Here is a 24,758-nt window from a genome sequence, read left to right on the forward strand (position 1 = left end):
ACCAATGTATTTTATATAAAAAATCCTTATATTTGTGTCACGGAAATGATCATTTAGCATTACTGACTTTAACGTGACTATCATCAATAAGACCGACTTTCTCTCACGCTTTGTTTCGTGAGAGTCGTAGAACATTGGAGCTCTTTAGTTCTAACGCCGTTGCCTTTTATAAGTAAACAATATTATTATTAGTTTTTCATATTTTTGATAACTTATGTTTGTTTTCAAGGTTAATAAACCTTTAAACACGTTCTAAATCACGATAAATTTTTAAGAAGTGCAAGCTTTCGTGATAATATCAGTTTATAATTTTTTCGATTTATTTAAAAAAATAATAATTCTGTGGATAAAAATATAAAGATATTAAACTATTATTTCTTTTCTCTTTTACAATTTAAACTAAAATATATATTATTTCAAGAATTTGGCTTCTTAATTCAGATTTAAGGTTCGTATTTCTAAACTAGAATAGAAATTTAGTTCACTAAATTGCATTAAGAGACGTGTCTAGTTACTAGACCAAAGCTAGGTGATCCTAAATTGAATAGACGAATTTCAATTCGGGTTTTTACAGTTTTCTGTCCAAGATTTCTGAAAGCATTTCTATAAAGTTCGTGTTTCTAAGTACAAATAGGATACGAATGTTTAAAATGAGTTAGAAACTAAAATTGTTTTTTATACCGTAAAAAACTTGATAAAAATCTCTTAAAACACTTCAAAATTTTAAACTCAGCAATAGGTAACCAAGGTTATCGCTACAATATTAAATATATACTCCATAATCGATCATCAGTCGTGATAGACGTTTCAAAAACATATCACATATAAGCTGAAAAACATTTTCGTATTATAAAAAATTCTTAAATATAATTAGGATATAATAAATAATATAATAACAATTTAGTCGAATTGATAATTGGAGAAACGATCAAACTTTCAGCATATTTCTATGCCATGTATTGACATAAATTTCTTTCTGACCGCATGGTGCCGTCACGTGACAGATCGATGACATCCCAGGGGTGGAGGGCGACCGGTAACCATAGAAACCCATACCTATGTAACAAAGTCAAGTTTGTTACGAAACGTTGAGTAATTCGAACAGTAGGTCACATAGCGAATAAACGAGGTTAACAGACAAAATTTTTATAAATATACCGACTAAATCATAAGTGATTTTAATAAGAACAAATCCCTACATAATTAAAATTAATTTTAAATTAAATTTAAAAAAGTAATTTTATCGCCAGAATCATTTAATAATCTCACATAAAAGAAACGTTTATAAACGTTAAAAATAGAGAAAGATATTTTGAAATCAATTTTGTTATTTTATTGCCACTTATTTTATGATATTTTTAATTTCTCTTCTGGTTAGTGTCATTTAGAATGTAATAATTTGAGTTATTAACGAATTTAGATGTCTTTTAAGCCGTTTAAATATCATAATTTAAGTAAAACTTGCGAAAGTCGATGAGAGTACGAGAAATTTGAATAGCTGTTTAACTAAATTTTTTAATATTAAAAAAATTATTAAAGAGAAGAAGGAGGTGTAAATTTATATTTTAAGATTTATTCTAGTTTGGAGTAGTTAACTGTCCCTAATTAAATAAGTTAAATTTATATTAAGATGAAGGCAGGAAAATATTCTATATAACTTATAATACATATATAAATATTCCATAATTCTTTCACTCAATGGTATTAATTAATACTTTTGTTTTTTTTTTAATTTCTAATACTTAGACTTATTTTTGAGCCATAAACTAATAAAATATAATTTGAACTCTATGATTATCATCATAATAATTCTTTAATGTCTTAAATACTTGTATATATTAGTCATAAATTTACAATCTTACTTCTGGACAAGTAATGAACGTGAAATTATCCAATACTAAAATTAAATTATTGTAATAAATATAATAGAAAAATAACTGTAAAATTTATATTATTAAATAATAATAAACATTTCAAATTTAGATTTTATTCTTGTAACTTTATTATTAATTTTCGTTCTATAATACTATTAAATCGTTCTGTTCGTAAATTCTAAATTTATAAATGATTTCAATTAACTTGTATGAACTGTTTTCACTGTTTCCTAATAATTAATAACGATTAATTTAATTTAATAATAAAAATTACTTTATTTGCTAATTTTAAAATTTAAAATTTGAATTTAACCAATTAACTACAGATTATATTAATTATATTCTTATTCAATTGAAGTTTATTCGAGAATCTTGCTCACGTGACTTAAAAAGCTTTTTATTTGCTGCTTTTATGTAGACGTAATTGAAATTAACCAATAAAGCAGATACGTAATTTCGAATCGACCAATAAAACTTCAATAATTTTAAATTTAAGAATTAATGTACGGCAAACAACTTTTACTAAATAAATAATTTTTTATTATGAAAAATCTATAAAAACACAAGTAATAGTTTAAACGATTTTTTAAAATTCAAAATATAAATATTGTAAAATCTTTCATATTTTGGGAAGTAGTCATATTTTATCAGTCACGATAATTTTACATTTGCTAAGTTCCAGTTTAAATAGGAAATTCTTTATTATTTTTTCTCTCATAAAAAAGACACAAAAAACTATATTTTTTGTGTAGGAAAAATTTATTGGTTTAAATGTTAATGGTTTCAGTCACACGACGTGAATATAATTGCTGATTAATATTGAATTAAGTGAGTTTATTCTAGTAGAAAAATGAAAAATGTTATCTGCGCAGTTGGCTTAACTGAAGAATATTTTCATATTCCTTTAGCTAAATACAGAAAGAATCATTATTTATTTATATTTTCTTCAGATTTTATGTTTATAGGCATTAAAGCCTTTATTTCTTTTAATTGAATTTAAAAAATTCTTTTCCTACTCTTATTGGCCATTAAATCGTTACGTCAAAAGTTATATGTCATATTAATAAATTATGCAACATGACGTCATTAACGTTTTTTTCATTCATTGGTTGTTTCGGACTAATCGTGAAATTATATCAACCAATAAAATGCGATGTGTTTGAAATTTTAACAAATCAAACTTTCAGATTTTAAATTTTGAAATTAATCAATTTATTGTTTAAAAAATAGTTAACTGTTTCGATTATTATTATTTCATATCATGTATAATATAATTTTAGCTAATAATAATTATTTGTTCAAACTTATTAGTGACGTAAATGAAATTAGTTTAAAATTTTAAATTGAAAGAATTTCATTGGCTGATTTCGAAACTGAAATTTAAAAAAACAGCGAATTAGCAACGATTTAATAGATTATTGCATTTTACGCTGTTTTATATCATTTGAATTTTAAGTAAGGATTTAAATTTATTCAATTAAAGAAAAAATATTATTTTTTGAAGCTTTGAGTAATAGATTTAACTGGTAAATTTTATAATACAAAAATTTAATCATGTTTACTTTATGATTTTCTGTTTTAGTTTGAATTTATGTCGAAACTTCAATATTTACATTTCTCGATAAATCTACAAAAATAAAAACAAGATCATATTTACTAAAAAACTTTCAAAGAATCATTTCTATAATATTCGAAAATTTTAAAATTATTTAAACAAATTTTATATTCAGTAAAATATAATTTTAAATAAGATAATTCAGAATTAATCAATCAAAGGCTAGTTTATATATCAATTATAAATATATTCAAACCTCTGAACAACGTCCACTCACGAAAACATAAAATACAGTCGTTGTTTACAGGTTAATTTGTATGCATTTCAAAAAATAACGTTCTTGAGAAAGTGGCCACCGTTTAGAAGTTGCCATTATTGATAGTGACTGTATAATAATTTTATATGTAATTTATATAAATATTTTAATTAAAATATCTATAAAGTTAAAAGAAAATGGCTTAAAATAAAAATGAATTTTCCCCCTATAATTATCAAAACTTTATCGTTTTTATTATTCATAAATTTTACTGATATTTTATTAAAGCATAAAAGGTTCGCATTAAGCTTAATTTTCAAGAATTATTAATTATTCATCCATTAATATGCCGCTATACATTCACAAATTAACTTACATTAATTGTTACTACAGAAGTATCTTTTAAAAATATTATTAATATATTTTTTAATCATAATTATTCTGTTCACGCTATAAGCTTTAACTGTTAAATACATTAATTAAATTCATTAATTTTTATACACAATTTTTTTTTATTCTTTAGGATTAAACTTTTTAATTTATTAGTTTAAAATATTCATTAAAATCGATATAAATCAAAAAATATTATTTATTAAGGTCGGGTAGAAGTGGTACAAGTATGCAGCACTCTCAGAATTTGGGACGTGAGAAGAAACATGATAGATACAGACAGAAATTAAGTTTCAGAACATGATACACGACTGCAACTATTATATACTAGATTGGTTTTTATCGAGTTAAACTTCTATATAAAGTAGCTTTTAGCTTAAAAAATAATATTTAATGCTATAAATCAAACAATAAACCCATATAAAAATATTTTAACAACAAAATGCTTCATTATAGATGCCATTTTGACGTTTTAAAAGTTCGAATTTCAGATATATCTGTGTTAAATATATATTTATATATTATTATTTTTATGTAATCTGTTTACGTAAATGCTATAAAACGTGATTAATTTTGGTTTATATATTATATAAATCATATTTTCAAGAAATTTTTACTTTTTACAATAGAAATCTTGTATATTTACTTGTTTCATAGTAAATTTCTGTTGTTAATATATTTTTAATTTATTAGTACAGAATAATGGAAAAATAGTTTTAAACTAATTTTCTTTATGGTAAAAACACCAGTAAAAAGTTTACCATTGATTTTTTTTACTACAAGTTATACTTAAGTAAATGGCAGAAACTTTTTGCTACTGATTTTTATATGGCAAGTAAATGGCAAAGAGTTTTTCTATTGATTTTTCTGCATGGAAAGTAAATGGGAAAAAGTCTTTGCAAGTTATTTTTTAGATAGGTTTCATAGTAAAAACATAGCAAACTTTACACTGATTTTTGTAGCATTATAAGTAAAAGAAAAATATACATTTTTTTTTTCTTAATAATTATTTTTATCACTTTATATATAGCCTTAAGAACGATAGTAATGTATGAATAACGTTATTTTAAGAAAGTTTATTTATAACTCGATAAATTTAGAACTTTTTTTTTTACTAATTTTTACCTTATTAAATACACCTTATCATGCAATATCACACTCTCGTAGGCTTAAACACATAATAAATGTTTACAATTATACCGTTAAAGTTGATAACGTTTATTCACTTTATATAAACTATTATATAAGCAAATATAAATTTTAAATAGATTTTTAATACCATAAATTTAAAATGTCTTAGATTTATGAGCATAAATTTGAGTACTGATTCGAATCTTCTTTAGCGGTAAGAGATAGTGAAGCTCTAAGTCTGCAAATTACATGCGATATGGTCAAAAATAATGACGATAATACGTGACAACCATCTGCTATGCTATCTTAATGGTAAAAGAAAATAAGTTTCCGGAATGTTGGAGGAAATAGCTGGGAATCTGGAAAAGATCGAACAAACCATCATCTGTGGTGATCCGATTTCCTTTTCTTACATCAATCTCCTAACTGACAACACAGTTTTCTCCGTTTGTTTGTTTGTCTGCTGTGAAAAAACAAGAAAGAAATATATGTTTTTATAAGTTAGACTTGTATAACCTGTCTACAGTATTTTATAGACGTCATTTCTTTATTTTTAATAAAATTTTTAGACTGGACGAAATTCTTTTATTTCAGATTTCTTTTCAAAGTTTAAGTTAAAATGTAAATTTTCAATGCGTACTTTTTTTGTAACTTCTCTTTTAAAAGATTATTTCACAAAATATTTTCTCTGATTCTTCTTCTTGTAACATTAGAATGCAATTAAAATATTCTTTCGTTGTCAGTTTTTCAGTTTAGTTTTTGGCGTGATATTTTTTCATTTTTTTTGTTAAAAAATGCATCTCTACTTAAATTTAACAAAAATTACATTAATTACAAACCTTTAGGATGTTTTACAAAGCATTACTCAAATCTCTACTTTGACAATTTATAAGAAATGAAAGCTTTCAAGCTTCGTTATAATAAACAAAATATTTTATTTTTTAAAGTCGACAGATACATTCTTAAATCAATAGAAAATTAATTATTTAATAGCAATAAAACATACGGTATACATGTTATGCTAATGTATTCTATTCAGAGATGACAGAAGAAACAATCAATATGAATATGTTGTTTATGGAAAAGCATAGAAACAAGTTATACAAGTAGAACGTTGTAAACATGATATAACTATAAATCATGAGGATAGTAAAATATAATCAACTAAAGCAATTAAATATTTAGAAATATTAATGATTGATAGGTTAAAATCGTCTTTATCCAATCGTAAGTTTTGTATAAATTAGTTGAGTTTTAAACAAATCTTAATCAAGTTCTTGCATTATTTTTTTTAAGTTAAAACAAGAAAAAAATACAAAATTCATTTTGTTGTTTGCGTTTAGTAAAAGTTCTTAATCAAATGAATAAACTTTCTAGAATGTAAAATTTACGTTACTTTGTCATATTATGTTAATGTCAGCATTTTGGTAAGCTCAGCTTAATATTTAGTTGACTTCGTCTTCTTCTTCTCTTTACAAATTTATTTCGTTGTTAATTCTATTAATTTCAAAATAACCTTTTGTCTAATTTTGTTGATTTTAATATTTTATTCTGTTATTACTTTTTTTTCTTTTTAAAAAATTTATTCTATGAATATTACATTATTTTACTTTTGTTAATCAGTGCATCTCGTATATTAGAAAATGTAATAGTATTAATGTAAGGCAATAAATTCTGTTTAATGTTTATTCATAAACCGAGGCAAAACCCGAGTTTAACGTCTTTATATGCCGACAAAACAAAGAAAGTTTTTTAATACGTCGATAAATCATTCGCGATCTTTCCTTAGCAGATAAGAAGAGAAAGAAATATCCCTCTTGTGATGCCTTTCCTCATCTGTACGAACGTCTTTAATTATTAATATCATCCTTGTTTAATAATTTAATAATAATAACCAGAAAAATTACATTAGTGAATTCCATTCAGCAAGGAATAGCATTTTTAATAGTGCACAGCATGCTTTTTTTCCCTCATTTTTCTTCTTATTCAATATGCATTTATATCTGATTTATTAATAATGTTTTATGTGATAAAAATACGTACATTAATATATCTTAATTAACTCTACAATAAATTTTATTGAAAGCATATTTATTTTATAATCGTTGTAAATTTTATAAATGTAAACACTCCTTTAAAATCTTGATTTAATTTATAAATATATTAATAATAAAATATTACAGGTTTTATATATTAAATTATTTTCAATATAATTTTTAGAATTTTATATTATATACTTATTAAATTATATATTATACAAATGTAGCAGTTTTTGAGGCTATAAGCTGTAGAATTTATAAGGTTACAGAAATACTTTTCTCATAATATTTTGTGAGATTCTTTTATATTAGAAGCTAAGAAAGTTGAGATCTTTGAGATGGTTCATAAAGTTTTCTCTATGGATTCATAAAAATGCTAGAGATGTGACAAAATCGCCTATAGTCTATGATAAAATATATTTAATGTTTTTAACCTTATTACTATTTCAGACTTTGTTAAATTATATTTTTTTATGTTTATAATAAATTATGACAATATTACATTCTTGTATTATAACTTATTTTTCTTATTTTCATATTTTTAATAAATTTAAAATTCTGTTATAGATGTAGAAAAATAGATTTTTGATGCAAAATACCTTTCTATATAAGAAAAGATATGAAATTTTCGTATCTAAATATAGAATAGAATTTGCTTTGTGAGAAAAAGAACTTGACTTTTTATCTTATTTTTCTATAAAAATTTGTTTACTCCCCAAAGATATTTTTTTCTTTTGCAAAATATGATTTCAACTTATAAGCTACATTATTTTAATTGCTTTCATTGAAAATTTTATTTAATTTAATAACGAAATTATTATTTATAGACAATTTTTAACTGTCTTTACAAAAGCTGTATAACATTTATTTATAATTTGAATGAGTGTTAAATTGTAAGATCAATCATAATTACTATTTATAAAAATTAAATTTTTCTATTTTTTATCTAACAAAAAACAATAAAATGCCACAACAGTCTCGCATTTTTATTACTTAAACCTATTATCCTGTTAAAGTTAAATATTTGCAAGAAAAAAAAAGGCATTTTGTTAAAGATATATTCTGTAAGTTAAAGATAATTCTATAAGTTCAGAAAGCATTTCGAGCTCTTTATTGTAATTTCTGTACTTTGTATGACAATTTATCATCTGGCCCATTAACTGAAGTTATTTAAGTGATGTTTCCTGGATAAATATCTAAACAGGCTTCATTAATTTCACTTAGAAAGAAAAAAAATTTCCTTTATTTCACGCTGGCATTCTATTATATATCATTCATAACCAGTCAAGATATAAGATTGATATTGCAGGATCAGCTAGCTGAGTTACAATAGAATAAACGTTACTCTGTATCACACGTGGAAGTGTGATAAAATGACATAGAATCTTTGCATGTTAATAAGCATTAATTAATTAAAAAGACATCGTTTGTATTATAGAATATATTACACTAGCATCATCAGTCAAGAGTTAACCACTTCTCCAAGTTCGTAACAATAATCATTTATAAGTTTGTTTTGTTCACAAAATAAATTTTTATTTAAATGAAAAACATTAATTTGCACATAGGAAATTAAAAATTAGGTTTTACATTCGAGTTTTTAAAAATAATTACAATTTATCACCCTTAAATAAAGAAAATTGTGTGAAAATGTATTACGTCTTCGTAATTCATCACTTAAATTATTTTCAAATTATTAAGCTGTTTATATTTACTATTTTTACAATTTAAAAAAAAACTTAAATTATTTAAAAAAATGTTTAAAAATTTAATATTTTAAAGTTAAAATTGTGAATATTTTAAACTTTTATAGAATAAATAAAACCTTTAGAAATATAAGTACTTTGATGCTAAAGAGTGACTTTTATATAGTTTAACTTATCGAATTTTTAACATTTTTATGCACTATTAATCGATGTAAAATTTATATTTTATACAATAAAAATTATAAATAATTCAATAAAATTATAAGTAGAACGAGAGGAATTTGAAAAGCTCGATTTTTCTATCGAATTTCTAAACAACTTTAACCAAAAATTTCTACTTGAGAAATAAACTTAAAGAAAAATATTGATAAACAGACCATTCTGAAACTTTTTTAGAGATAAATTTTATGTTAAAAATAGAATCGTAGGCACAGCTTTGTATTGTATTCTACGTAGCTATAGCGTATTATAGATGGAAAGGGCTACTACTTTACAAGACATTGGAAGAATGTGTTTCGTGCTCGCTTCTTCTTCTAAAAAAAAAAAACATAAAAAAATTATTATTTTTTCTCCCTATTGACAATCGAATGATAAATAGACATATGCAGGATGATTGTTTCGTAAATGTATTTTTTGATGCGATTCAAACTTAAACCAAAACATTCGTTTTTCTACGGAGAAATGCATTAAAAAAGTTAAGATTTTTAAAAAAATAGGAAAGAAATTTGTGCAAATTTAATTCGATTACTAAAAAAATTTATAATAAAGGAATTTAAAGTTAATTCCATTTTAAATGGATTATTTTACTAATTTTTTTAAAGTAAACTTAATTTTAAGTGGCTTGAGAGTATAAAAACTCGAAAAAATGAAAAATATGTTCGAATTTTTCTCAGTTTTTCTCATTTTTCTCTTATTTTTTAAATATATATTACATAATATTCTTTCGTATAGATCGAAATCAATGCTTTAAAATATTTTTTTTTTAAAATGAAAACTTTAAAATATATTTTTAAACCTAATTCGAATTTATGATGTAATTTTATTCACGTTTTAATTTACGTTAAAATAGGGATTTTATGAAGTTTTTATTTCTCTACTCTTAGTTTAAACAGTTAAATATTTTAAAATAATTTTTATTGGTTCATTAATTTTTTATAGTAGACTTTTTAAAAAGTTTCTTTTATTTGTATAAACTTTAAATAAAAATTTACTTGAATAATTTTAAGAAATTAAAATAAAAAATATGGAATTCTGTATAATTTATAATTAATTTTATTATATTTAAAATAATTACGAGCAATTATTTATAGTGATATTGTAACAATACCTGGCTGCAATTTTTCGTCACAATACTCTCAAATTTAGTAGTCTTGCCTCTGTACATTATACTTTTCCTCTTAACAATAAAGTAATACCACTCATGTATCTAACTCCGTTCAGGAGAACTTTTTGAATTAATAAATATAGTTAGTTAATCGGAGCTTTCTACCCCTAAATTTTCCATATCTGGTCTCAATTTTCATGTATCTAATATCGTTCTCGAGAGTAAAGCAGGACAGTCAGATATACGAAACTTATAGGCCTACAGCTTTTGAAAATTGCAGCCAAATAATGTTATTTATCAATTTAGATACAATCGAAACGGCCACCTGTAAATAGCAGCCATTTTTCCAGAAAATTTTTCTTTTTGAACAAAATTTCATATAAAATAACCTCCGAACAATGTCCATTTTTTTAAAAAAATGTTCCTGTCAATGGCCATTGTTCAGAGGTTTGACTCTGTTAAACTTAATTATATAATTTATTTATTACTATTATAATATAATCTTAATGTTATTTATTTGCAAAATTTTTATTTAATTTTAATTAAATTAATTGAGACTTTATATAATTAATAAATTCTCAATAGAGTTATTAATAAATTGATTTATTACACTCCATATTAATTATGTAAACAATTAAAATGTTCAATGCTTGTTATAATTATGATACGTATACAATTTTTAATTATTTTAATATATAAAAATCCAACTAAAAATAATATTTTGATAGAAATAAATAAAAATATTGAGTTGATTTTAGATATAAGATATGTAAATAATATACTTATAAAAATGGCAAACGTTTCATAAGAAATAAAATAAAAAATATTAAATTAAAGTATATAAAAATAAACAAAGTATAGTAAAACCTACGAACAACGACCATTAATGGAAACATTAAAAAATGGCCGTTGTTTGGGGGTTATTTTGTATGTCTTTTTCCTCAAAATATGTTCTAAAGATGGCCGCTATTTAGAGGTGGTCGTTGTTGGGAGGTGGCCGTTATTAGAGGTTCGACCGTATTAAAAGAAATGAAAGTTTACTGATAAAATATATTAATTTTTATAAAGAAAAATGATAACATTTGTTTATAAGAATGATCATATAAAGGTTATACTTAACATCAATTAAAGTTATAATGTTTTTAGGTTATTAAATAAAAATGACCTTAATGAAACTAGTCAAGATAATAAAAATATTAAATTACTTATTATTTTTTAAAGCAAAATCAATTGAAATTAGTTAGTCATAGTAATTGCGACTAACACCGACTATATCGACCTTAAGGGAGGAAAAAAATATATGGTAGTTATTGAACCTACTTACAACACGCAATACGATGTTGTTCGATAAAATTGCATTAATTACCATTCGTTTATAAACATGTTACTTTCATTTATCACGTGTTAAATCCGTGTTTTTTTTCGTGTTAATAATTGTTTTGGACACAAAAGTATTAGTTCGTAGCTAAAATAGATTCACGTGTTGTTTATCAACGAATTGCCATTTTCCAAGGAGAAAATATGTAGTAATTTAAACAAATGTCTTATTTATTAATTATATTAAAATTCAAACATGAAAAATTAAAAATTAAATAGTTTTTAAGACATTAAGACTTTTAAAATGTTTAAAATATACTCAAAGTTTTTACAGTTTTTTTTAAATAAAGAATTTATCGTAATTACATCAATAAAAACACTTTAAAGTTCGAATTTCTTAACTAATTAACCTAAAATTATAGATAAAGTAATTACATATGACTTATTTTTTTTTTATATTTAAATATATTTCGGTACAAGTCGCTATCGATTTTAGTATATAAACAACGTTACATGAAATGCAGTTTTAACAGTAAATTTAATTTAAAATACAGAAAAAGTACTTGGATTCCATCTTTTCCATCAAGTTACGTTACAATTGTAAAAATTTATTTATTTATTTTAGTTAGTTAAAAGTTTTAAAATAAAATTTCTTCTTCATTTCATGAGTTTGTTTACAATTTGATCCTATTTTCAAGTGATACATCTTCCAAATATGTTAACAGTTTCTGTTATTTCTTCCTTTTTTTAATGTAGTTTACTTTCTTTTCTTTTGTAAGAAAGATAATGTTTTGTGAAATTTTATATTTTTTATATATTTTTTTTTAATTTTAAAATGACCAAAATCCATCAGAAATTTATTACTCGAATGTAAACGCAAACAAATTTTCTTTCTAAAGTATAATAACATTTCTATTTTTTAAATGTATCTAATTATATTTGTTGGAAATTCTTGTAATTTATTCTTTGTTTATATTCTAAAAAAAAAAACAATCGAACGTCGTGTATGTTGGCTTGTTATTTGTAAATGTATTAATTTTAAATTATATAAGACCTATTTTCTGGTACGAATTGAAAAAAAATCCTCTATAATAGAAATAAATTAATTAAATAAATTAAAAATGATTGAAATTCTTACATTTACAAATGTTCTAGATAAATATTTGCTTCTATAAATAGCCTTTGTTTGTTCTAGAAAAAGCATTTTTGAATTAGAACAAACAAGCTTTTCTGCTTTGTTTGTTCTTATTCAGGAAAAAATCTTTACGTAAAATATTATACGTTTGTTATAGTTTAAAATCAACTTTCCATATGATTTAGAGCAACGGTTACCATGGCAAATTTCGGGAGGCCATAGAAAAATTTTGGAAATTAGGGGGCTAAGTTTCCTTTTTTTTTTTTTTTTTTTTTTTAATGATAAACTTTGAAATAGGAGAAACATAGGGATGTTTCTCCTATTTCAAAGTTTATCACTAAAATGCTGTCACTGCCATATTATCAAGCCAAATAAAACTATATTTTAAAGTTGTTTTTAAATTTATATGTTATTATTGTAATTTCAAACGGGGGCATAAATGTCTATTTATATTTATTAATAAAAACAGAATAGTTGAGAAGACATAATAGTGAATAAATGTGCAATTAATAGACCGATATTTTTATAGAGTTTATTACAAAATTGATGTGTTTTTTCCATTAATTAGTAATATCTGGGACTACATAAACATTAATTATTCCAAAGAGGCACGAAATAAAAAACATTGGAAACCACTGATTTAGGGCATTTATTGTTTCAAAAAAAATTAGTATAGCTATTAAAATTACAATTCTACAGTTTATATTGTATAGAAATTTCTGTTTAACAGTCTATATATTTATATGTATCTATATTGTTTGTATTTACTATTGTAGATTATTGAAGTATTATTTGAAAACATTGCAAAATTCTTGATTATCGTATGTTTTGTTCGAATTCTTCCTTTCACAAATACAGGGTGAACCGAAAGTAGGTGGACAATAAATGATAACATTTATTGAGATTATATATACAATTATATTTACTAATACAATACAATACAGTTGTATCAATGCAGGAGCTCAAACTGCTGTCCATCAAAATTTACATAGCTTTGAAGTCCACATTTCACCATTTCACGCTTCGACAAACATTTTTGAACAAGTAACTTTGCGTATTAATTCTTGAAATGCATCTCTGACGTAATTTTTCAACCATAACCAAGTTAAATATACGCCATTGTTATAGTGTAGCCCTAACACAAACCCTATTCCACCTACTTTTGGTTCACTCTGTATCGACATTTAAATAAAGTCTTTTGTGTTCATTCTGTTGCAGAAAATAAATTGATTCGATTTTAGCAAAAATTGCTTAATAAAGTATTTATAAATTTTTAATATAATCTATAAATTGCCTGTATTTACTTTCAAGATTATGTTGTATTTATAACTTTTAATATAAAAGTTTTGTACAATTAGTCTCTCCGAGAAAAAAGTTAATCTTTGATCTTAACAATGAAATAATAATTTAATAGAACATTATTGTGTAGTACTTTAGACTCTCTACAAGAACATCTTTACATTGCTTATAATATAACCCCATTTTTTTCAAGATTTGACTTTGCTTATTAAATTTATTTAATTTTATTTATACATTAATATCTTTGGCTTCTTGTCCTGATTGTTACATTACTAGAGATATATTCTGTTAATATTATTGTATTTAAATCTATTTTATAGAATAATCCCATACGAAAAATGCCATTTTCCGTTCCAGAAAATAAACTTTATACTAAAGTTATATTTATTGTATTAAACAAGGAGTAATGTTTATCCTCCAAATTATAATTCGAATAAAAATCTGTATTTAATGTCGAACAGATTATTTCCATTTTTTAACAAATTGGACGAGGAAAATTTGTAGAAAATCAAGATAAAATCTATATATAAATCTCGAAAATATAGCATCAATAAATATCTATAAACAAAGGAGAGGAGTTACTTTTCAATCCATAAAACCTAATTTACCTTAAACACTTTTAATATATCACATGGGCAAAGTGATATCTCCTCCCATTACGCTGACAAGTTATTGAATCATGTTCTGGTTTGGCATGAACCTTCTACATATTAATCGTGCAATAACCGCATAATTGATATATCATCATAAAAACCAAAAAATAAAAACAAAAGGAGATAAATTAAACTGGAGCAAACTCTAAAGAGCTTAAGGGAATTTGGGATTAGTTCTCACAGGAAGACGATGAAAAATGGATGAAATTCATTCATCTTTCTTCATTATTATTTCCGTATTCGTCTAAGTTTAAGAAATTTGAACGTAATTTTTTAAATTAATTTTATATATTTTAAAATTATGTAATAATATTTAAATAAATCACAAACAAATTAACACGCTTTTAAGCCCTATACCATCTAAAATTTTATAACTTTTTTAATTATTTTTTTTTCATTCTTTATAATAATTAATGTATATTTTTATATAAAATTTATTAAAATTTATTAATGATATATTTAAGAATATCAGATAACGTACAAACATACTGACGTATTTTTTTAATTTTAAACTGTACAACTTTAAACGATTTTCCTATCAGGAAAACTATAACAGCAAGATCAGAATACCAACTCTATAAATTAATACACTTTAAATATAAATATCTATTCAATTAAACTTAAAAAATTAATATAATTTACTAAATAATAATATATAATTTTTTTTATAAAGTATAAAATTATAAAACAATTTTAAAAGTAATTATTTTGTAGTAGCAACGTACGAAAATTGCCCATCTGTTACTGTTTAAATTAAACGTTTATTTTATTTATATTTATAATTATTATTTTATTTGTTATATAAAATATCGAAATTATTATTTATATAGGATATTTATTTGAAAAATTATTGATATATTTTTCGTGATTCTTATATGAAAATTGATATAAACAACTGTTGTTATATGAAATTTCGTTCGAGTCATGAATTATAGACCGAGTAAAAGTTGGAAAATATAGATTAAACATTAAAAAAATTATTTTTTTATATATTTATATTTATAAATCTATTCATATTATAAAATCAAGCCACGTTTCGTGCCTTTATTTTCATGTTTTCGTTCTTTAAAATGATGTAAATTTATAAACAAAAATATTAATTATATTAATATTGTTTTTAAGATTGTTTCCGTGTTTATTATACAAGGGAAATTAATTAAAATATTCGGAATATAATCATTTGTACATCTGTAATTTGCATTTGAAGTATTAACGTGATGGATGTACCAATGAATAAATCATTAATCAAGTGTAGTGATAGATTATAGATAATCCATAATTAGCAAAAATTCATTTTAACAGATGAACTGATAACAAAATTAATAAAATATATAATATTTTAAATTTGAAATCAAATCTGTAATGCAAAAATGATCTTCAAAATTTCTAAAATTCAACAGAAAATAAGTGATAAAAATTGAGAAATTCTGACCTTTAATTATTATTATTATTATTATTTTAAATATTTTTAAAATAATTTAGTTGTTATAAAATATTTAAGTAAAATAATTTAACATGACTTTTAAAAGATATTTTGTTAATTTTTTTGACATTTAACATCTCGTGATTAATTAATAAATAAAAACTTTTACTGTAGTGTTTTGTTTTAAAATTAATTAATTATCTTTAAAATCTTAAAATTACTTTAAATATTTTATTCTTTTACTAATTTTTATTTAAATTTATTTGTAAGAACTTAGTTTGTAACATAGTTTTATTTTTGATTATGATCAACAACTCGATGTGTTTTTATTTGTTTATATACTAAAGAAAAAGCGTGTAGTAAGCAATATATTCCTGAAAATATTCCTAGGAAACAGAAATTTACACATTTTTACTATCCAAGACAAGAAAACTATATTAAAATTTCTATAAGTTCTATCTGAAAAATATGTCACGAAGCAGAATAATCAGAATAAATGGTGCAATATTTAAATATAAATATACTTAGAAAACAAAGTCAAAAATGGATACTTTTCTCAACTAAAAACTGTCATATGCTATATATTTTAAATTTATTTTAAGCTTCTTTCTTGTTTTTCCTTTCTATCTTTGTGTTTTTTTTATGTATTCTTCTGCTGTAATCAATCATTGTTTTCTTAACTTTCTATTAACACACAATGCTACAAATCAGGAAAGAGATTATACACACTTCTTCAATCATCAATTACTTTTTACATATTCATTTTATTTATTATTAATTTTTTTGACTAAATTTCAATTCCGGATTTTTATGTATAATATTTATTTTATCTCTAATTTTTATGTATTATAGCTGACTGCAGTTTTCTACTGGCTAATGCCCAAATTGTGGACTTTCCTATCGTATATTGCTCCGAAACATTTTGTAAACTTGCGGGTTATAACAGAGCTGAGGTGATGCAGAAGAGTTGTCGTTGTAGTTTTATGTTTGGTGAGTTAACAGACAAAGCCACTATATCGAGGATAGAACAGTGCCTGGATAATCAATCGCTTGATCAAGTGGAGATCCTTCTCTACAAGAAAAACCGTAAGTTAATGCCATATTTAAAGAATTTTTACAGTTTAAAATAAATTTATTTCAACATAATTTATTAGAAATCATTAAAAATATGATCAAAAGTTATAAGTTAAAACTTTAGATAAATCCCCATCCTCCCAGTTTATCAAGACTTTTCCCTTTGGAGTCGTTGCAGAATTCTTCAGAAAACTTTATCATTTCTACACTTTAATAAAGCCTTTAACTCTTATCTGACGTCTAAAAGATTCTTCCATAACTAATTTCTAAAAAAAATTAAAATTTAAAGTATATTTTAATATATAGAAAGTTCCCATTTAATTTAAAATTTCATAAAAAGAGTTAATTAATTTTATTAAAGAATTTATTTTAAAATTAAAAATATATGCCATATTTAAAATTAATAAATGCTTCTTGGAATCGCCCGAAGTAAAAGAATAGCGTGAAGATGAGAAGAAAGTAATTCTTGCGTAACTAATGCGCAAACAATGTTTAATTTAAGTCGACTCATAAAATCTGCCTCTCACACAATATTTATGTTGAAAGAAGTTCTGGATTAATATAATAAACAGCTGTCATTTGCTTTTGATTTCTTTTACCTTTAAGTTATTACAATTTTATAATAAAATTTGTCATTTTATGAGATTAAATTCACTTACATCATTAATCTTCTTCAAATTTATAAGTTTTAAATATACATTCAAATTTCATAATTGATAAACAAACATTCTTAGTTATAAATGTCGAAGCTATTTTCATTTTTTTTTAAATATTCTCGGATAAAATAGAATTTACGATAAAATAACCTACAGTACAATGAAACCTCTGAATAACGACAACTGAGAGAAACAAAAAAAAAAAAAAAAATCTTTATGGAGGTTATTTTGCATATATTTCTGCTTAACATTCTAATAACGGCAGCCGTTTGTAGGTGGCTTATTAGAGGGTCGACTGTATATTAAAATTTAAGTATATTTTAGCTTAGTTTATACAGTGAACTTCTGTATAACGGGCTTCCCTATAACGTGGAACTTATCCCCGCGTTGTACGCAAATTTGCTGTAATTTATTCGGTATAGCATTGATTATTAGAAAGTATAATACAAACTTCCTGTACGTTATATTATGACGCGTATAATTGATAATAAGTGATAACTTAATTCATCATCATACATCGATAACAATGCTGATCAATTGTTCCTCAATTCTAAGACAACAAAATTATGATATTTATGAAACGTTCTATTACACGAAAAATGTTAATTTACTTAATGAAAACTTCAATTTTCAGTCTTTAAATGAAAATAATAATAAAAACCAAAGTAATTCTCGAAAAATTAACTAGAATGTCGGCATTTTAAGTTTATATATAGCCTATTTAATATAGAAACTCTTCTATTAAAATTATAAATAAATTAAACGATTTATTTGTATTGTGATATAAATTCAATTTTAAAAGCTTTGTTATTTATAAATTTTATTGACATAAAAGTATTATCTGAATACTTTTCACATTTTCTTTTATAGGAAAACTATAAATTTCTCAGCATTTTCTGTAGCTTATTGCAGTTTTATTTGTTAAATTTCTAAAATTCTTTTAAAAATTTATGTACTAAATATAATAATTATATTAAATTTTTCAGTAAAATAAAAATATTATTTAATCTTTTCTAATTCCATTTCTTTAATGAAAGATGAAAATAAAATATTTGGATTTAAAATCAAACTTTTTAAATTTAAAATACAAACAAAAAAAAAATTAGTTTTTAAATTCGTTTTCTTTAACAATTTTCCTTCTATTTTTAAAATTTTGTAAATCTTAATTTTAAATATTTCAATTAAAAAATAAATAAACAAAATAAAACTTTTTATAGTAAAATTATAGATTTAACCTTATAATATATATTTATATTTATTTTTTTATAATTTATTTTTAGTTGCATTTTTCGTTTTTACATTAAAAATGTTTCTCAAATATAGATTTTTTTTTTCAACTTTCAATCTAACTATAATAATAAATACCACAAATTTTTATTTATTTTTTAATCAATTTATGTATCTATAAATAGAAAATAATAAAAATAATATATTTTAGTAGAAAGTCTTTAAAAATTTTTATTATATTTCTAAAAATTTTGTTGATGGTTACAAGTAAAAAGTTGAAAACATTTCTTTATAATTTATATAAAATCTCTGTGATTATATATAAATATAATAAAACTTTAAATCAAAGGACAAATTAACTTTTAATATTTATATTTTTAAATTTTTAAATAAATGTTTGAAAATACAAGTCATATAAATAAGATATAGCTTAGGGACGAGAACGAGGATAAGAAGGAGACGAGAAGGATTTTCTCTCCTCCATCTTATCCCTAAGCAATATCCTCCTTTCTTTAACCTAGTCCTTTGAGTAGGCTCTACTCTAATAATAATGTTCTGATATCAAATTTAAAGTTTCTTACACGTGTACAGAATTGATGACTAAATAAATGAATATTACAATAAAAATAATTAAATTTGAAAAAATTCAAATAATGTTATTATAAAATAGATTAATTTTTCTTTTTTGTATAAGGGCGTTTAGCCAATTTTATAATCGTGAAGATTAAAAAATAATATTTAAGATGGATGACCCGCGTTGTTGTTTGTTTCCTTATGAAAATGTTTAGGTTAAAATCCTTTAAAATTTATTAAGTTAGGAAGAAGAAAGGAAGGAAAAAAATAACACTGAAAATGTTAAATTGAACATAAGATTAATTTTGTTGCTTTAAAAACTATTTTTTTTTTGCATCTAATCGAATTAAAGTAAGCACCTTTACATACGAATCTATTTTAAGTTTGACCCAGTTGCATGTTAATTAGTAGGTAATTATTTAAATACTTTTTAACAGCCATCAGTTTGTCTCTTGAGAAACTTTGATCCTGTGAATTATGAAGATCGATTATTTTAATTTATTATATATTAATTTAAAGTAAGATTAACAATGAAGTACTTCATTTTTTTTACTAAAGAAAACAATTGAGATTTTATAGATTTGTTTTACTTTATGCGTTTTAATAGTACATTAACGACAAGACGTGACACTAATTCGTATGAACGTTATATTAAGCAAAAATTGGAACTTTTTGGCACTATTAAGAGTAACAATAAGCTTGATACTATTGAAAAAATTGTTATTAAAACCTCAGATGATTTGTATAAATAAAGTATCTTTAATAGAGAATAACTTAACATTAAATTTAAAGTGTATCAAATAATATATTCTCCGCAGGTATGTAGCTACAATTTAGTTCGTTTTGATATTTTAAATGCCAATTTTATGTTAGAAAATTAATTTATTTAAAAATAAATTAAATAAAACTAAAACTATTATATAAGTTGTATTATTTGCAGCTTATAAAAATACTTTATATATTTAAAATTATGGCAAATATTTAGAATTACTTACTAAACAATGAAGTTTTGTTAATAAATGATTTAAAGTAATTAAAATAAAAAGTTAAATTTTTAATATAAAAATAGAAAATAAGACGTTTCACATTATTGTCAGACGAATCTTAAATAAATTTTAACATCATTTTTTATTAATTGTTTCCTTTTATATACAGTACTTCAAATACCTCCAATCAATATTTAAAGTATTTGATGTTCTGTACATAAAAGGAAACAATATTTGAAGGTAGGGAGTTGCCATTATTCAATTTTCGTATAACTTTGGCGCAGATTTAAGCATCAAAATACCTTAAGACTACGTAACATACGGCATACCAATGGTCGAGTAGCTAGAACACCTAAACACGGTCATGGGTTCGCTCCTGAGCGCGTGGAGTTTTGCGCATTTTCTTTGTGTCTAACACTTAAATTGGAGTCAATTTTCTATTGAATGAATCCTCTTAGAAAGCATCCCCTTGGTGGATTGGGTATCTGTTGCGTTGCCTTATCCCATCAAATCAATCAGCCACATAACGTATTTACCATATCTTTTTTTATCTCGTTTTATGTATAAACCAATTTGTAAATATTATTGCGTTATTAATTATAATCTAGGCAAAATATTTTAACAATTTATCACTCGAAATATTCATTTTTAAAAATAATAATTGCTCTCTTCACGCAAGACATCGCTATCTGATAATGAGGAGTGCTCGAGGAATTTTTGTTACAAAATTATCATTTTGTTACCAAACAAAAATCTCGATTAAATTTATTAAATTAAATCTATTAATTTTAAATATTTTCGTATTCTTTTTATAACAATGATGTGAGAGTTTTGAAAACATTTACTAGAATACCTTCATAATAATAACAATAATGGTAATAATAATCATAAAATTAAGCATTAAAATAAAAGTATTAAAAAATACAATTCGTTTTAATGGAGAGTTGCTTAGATAATTATAAAAATACTTTTAAAATCTTAAAATGATTTAAAACGAATGATTTTTAAACAAATAATTACCTTAATTATTGTAATTGATAAAACCTTTACAATCGCAGCCATAAAAATTGTCATTATGATTAAACTAATGGTACATTTACCTACAAAATCTCATCTCAGATATTACGAAGCAAACTATCTAACCTAAGCACTCTTTGACGTCATCAGCTATATATATAATTCTGCTTTATGTTGATTGATTCGACCGAAATGTGTAAATTTCTGTAATGATTCCAGTAACAACAGTTAGCTTATGCATACTTAATCCCATTGGAAATTACTTCTGGTGTACGTATTTACAGATGTTTAAAACCTTTGTTTTTAGAATTTTATTCTATCAAATCCGATCAAAATATTATTCTTAAAAATCTTATTTTTTCGGTTAAAAATATTTTTCAACTGAATTAAAGATCCTATCTGTTTTCAAAGAGAGTCTTTGAAAACTTACAAAGCCATACAAAGAGGATTAGAAAGAGCTGGAAAGATGCGATTCCAAGCTTGAAAACTATTTGAGAACTTTATAAAATAGTTTATTTTATAATTTTTTGATTAAAATACGATAAAATTTTGATGGATAAATTTAATTTTTCTTTTTTTTTTAAATTTAGGTAGCCCATTATGGCTTCTTTTACACATAGCACCTATTAAAAATGAAAAAGATGTTGTTGTTTTATTTCTGTTGACATTTCGGGACATAACAGCTCTGAAACAACCTCTGGAAGACGATGCAGCCAAAGGTAAATATTTTTTATAGCCACAATAAGTTAAAAATAACTTAAAATTTTATGTAAAAATTCCTCATTTCCATTTATCATTTTATTTCTTCTATTTTTCATTTTCGATTGTAGAAGAAAAAAGATGCTAATTTCGATATCAATTTCTTCAGTTAAAATAATTATTGTTAAATTAAATTTATTTAAAATATATCGCATTTTTGTAAGAAATATGCATTTTAATTAAAAATTTTTGTATTTTTTTAAAAAATAAATTACTATTAATATCTTTATGGCAAAAGTTGGGATGTTGGATTTGCTGAAATTTCAAAAATTTCTGGAATATATCCAAATATTTCAAGAATGAACACCTGGAATATTTTTCTATATTTGGAAAATTTATTAACTTTTTCCATTGAAACAACTCCAAAAAAGTTTGAAGAGTAAAGCTTTTTATAGAAGTCATAAAAACATATTTTGACTTATATAAGTATATATATCACAGATGTGATCTGAATGAAGTTAAATTCTGCTGATGATGCTTAAATTACTTTAATCAAATAATTAGATTTTAAAATTTGTTTACGTATCGTGTTCAAATTTCGAATAAAACTTCAGTCGTTCATTTTTTAAAGTATTTTATTTATTTATTTAAATTAGATCAAGGTTTTCCACTCTTTGTACGGATGATTAAATATTTTATATTTAATTTTTGTAAATAATTTCGAAAATAAATTTTACTAATTTTCATACAGATACAAATCTTTTAATTTTACAAAAGAATACACTTTATATAATTGAATTTCTGCATCTTTAATTAGTATATAAAATTATATTACAATATTTCTTTACTGTTACTAGGGATATGCTTCGAAATCAATATAGGATACGTACTAACTTAATACGACTATATATACATGGTTATGAGCTAACTATAATGCAAATTTATGTAAAAAATTTATCGAAAAATTAATATAAACTGTGGCTAATTCTATATTGATGATCTTGTGGAACTGTATGTCTTCATTTATTAATTTATGTGATTTTGTTCACAGACAGATATGTGATGCTGTTGAATATTATTTTTTTTAGCAGCTGTTGGTCTTAGTAAGTTTGCTCGATTGGCGAGATCTGTCACCAGAAGTCGTTCAGTCCTTGTCCAACAATTCTCTTCACATATTCCTGCAATAAAGTCCGAAAATGCCAAACAATCGCAGATTGCTCACGTAAGAAACTGCCATTAATTTTTTCACTTGTAATTTCTATTGTAATAACTAAGGTTTTGTGGTTTTCAGATGATAAGCTTGAATTCCGATGTCCTGCCCCAATACCGTCAAGAAGCACCCAAAACTCCACCCCATATTCTTCTCCATTATTGCGCCTTCAAAGCTATCTGGGATTGGGTGATACTATGCCTTACCTTCTACACTGCCATTATGGTGCCCTATAACGTTGCGTTCAAAAATAAAACGAGCGAAGACGTTACTTTACTGGTGTTGGACAGCATCGTGGACGTCATCTTTTTCATCGACATCGTGTTGAATTTTCACACAACATTTGTCGGACCTGAGGTGAAGTTGTTTCGGACCCAAAAATCATCAGGATGAATTATTTGAAGAGTTGGTTTATTATTGACCTCTTATCGTGCCTACCTTATGATGTCTTCAATGCCTTTGACCATGATGACGATGTAAGTTCTGAGTAATTAAAACTTTACATAATACGTCTGGAAGATAAATGATATTTTATTTTGTAGCAAGGAATCGGCAGCCTCTTCAGCGCCCTGAAAGTGGTTCGCCTACTTCGACTTGGTAGAGTTGTAAGAAAGTTAGATAGGTATTTAGAGTACGGTGCAGCCATGTTAATTCTCCTTCTCTGCTTCTACATGTTAGTAGCCCATTGGCTAGCTTGTATTTGGTATAGCATAGGACGTAGCGATGCCGAAAACAATTGCACTCATAGCTGGTTATGGAAATTATCCAATACAACCATGAAAGATTTTCATTTTCGCATCTCTAATCAAACGATGAAAAGTGAATTAGTGGACGGGCCTCCTCGTGGTACCATGTACGTTACAGCTTTATACTACACAATGACGTGCATGACCAGTGTAGGATTTGGCAACGTTGCAGCTGAGACTGACAATGAGAAGGTTTTCACCATTTGCATGATGATCATCGGAGGTAATTAGCCTTACTTAATCTTTGTCATATATTAAGATAATGAATCGGGATTGTTCAGTAAACTTATCAATCAGATTACAGAAATAAAAAATTAAATATGAAAAATATTATTAATATCGGTTCATATTTGATTTTTGTCAACTGCAATGAATTTAAATATCATTTGGAAAGAATTTTAATTATAATCACTTGAATGTAGTTCTTTTAAACTAAAATTGCTAACAATGATGAGTAGAAAGTTTAGT

The 24,758-nt window shown here is 23.8% G+C and overlaps 1 protein-coding gene across 1 annotated transcript in view; it reads left to right on the forward strand.

Annotated features, from left to right (window-relative positions):
• The window catches only part of LOC136976255 (potassium voltage-gated channel protein eag-like), a 59,683-nt gene that overhangs the window by 24,446 nt on the left and 10,479 nt on the right, over positions 1 to 24,758 (forward strand). Inside the window, 6 exon segments of the mRNA XM_067271477.1 lie at positions 16,955 to 17,188; positions 22,226 to 22,354; positions 23,423 to 23,556; positions 23,626 to 23,896; positions 23,899 to 24,020; positions 24,087 to 24,513. Of these exon segments, the coding sequence (XP_067127578.1) occupies positions 16,955 to 17,188; positions 22,226 to 22,354; positions 23,423 to 23,556; positions 23,626 to 23,896; positions 23,899 to 24,020; positions 24,087 to 24,513 (1,317 nt within the window).

This window comes from Centruroides vittatus, unplaced genomic scaffold (assembly GCF_030686945.1).
Source record: "Centruroides vittatus isolate TY-2023 unplaced genomic scaffold, ASM3068694v2 contig_4, whole genome shotgun sequence".
NCBI lineage: Eukaryota > Metazoa > Arthropoda > Arachnida > Scorpiones > Buthidae > Centruroides > Centruroides vittatus.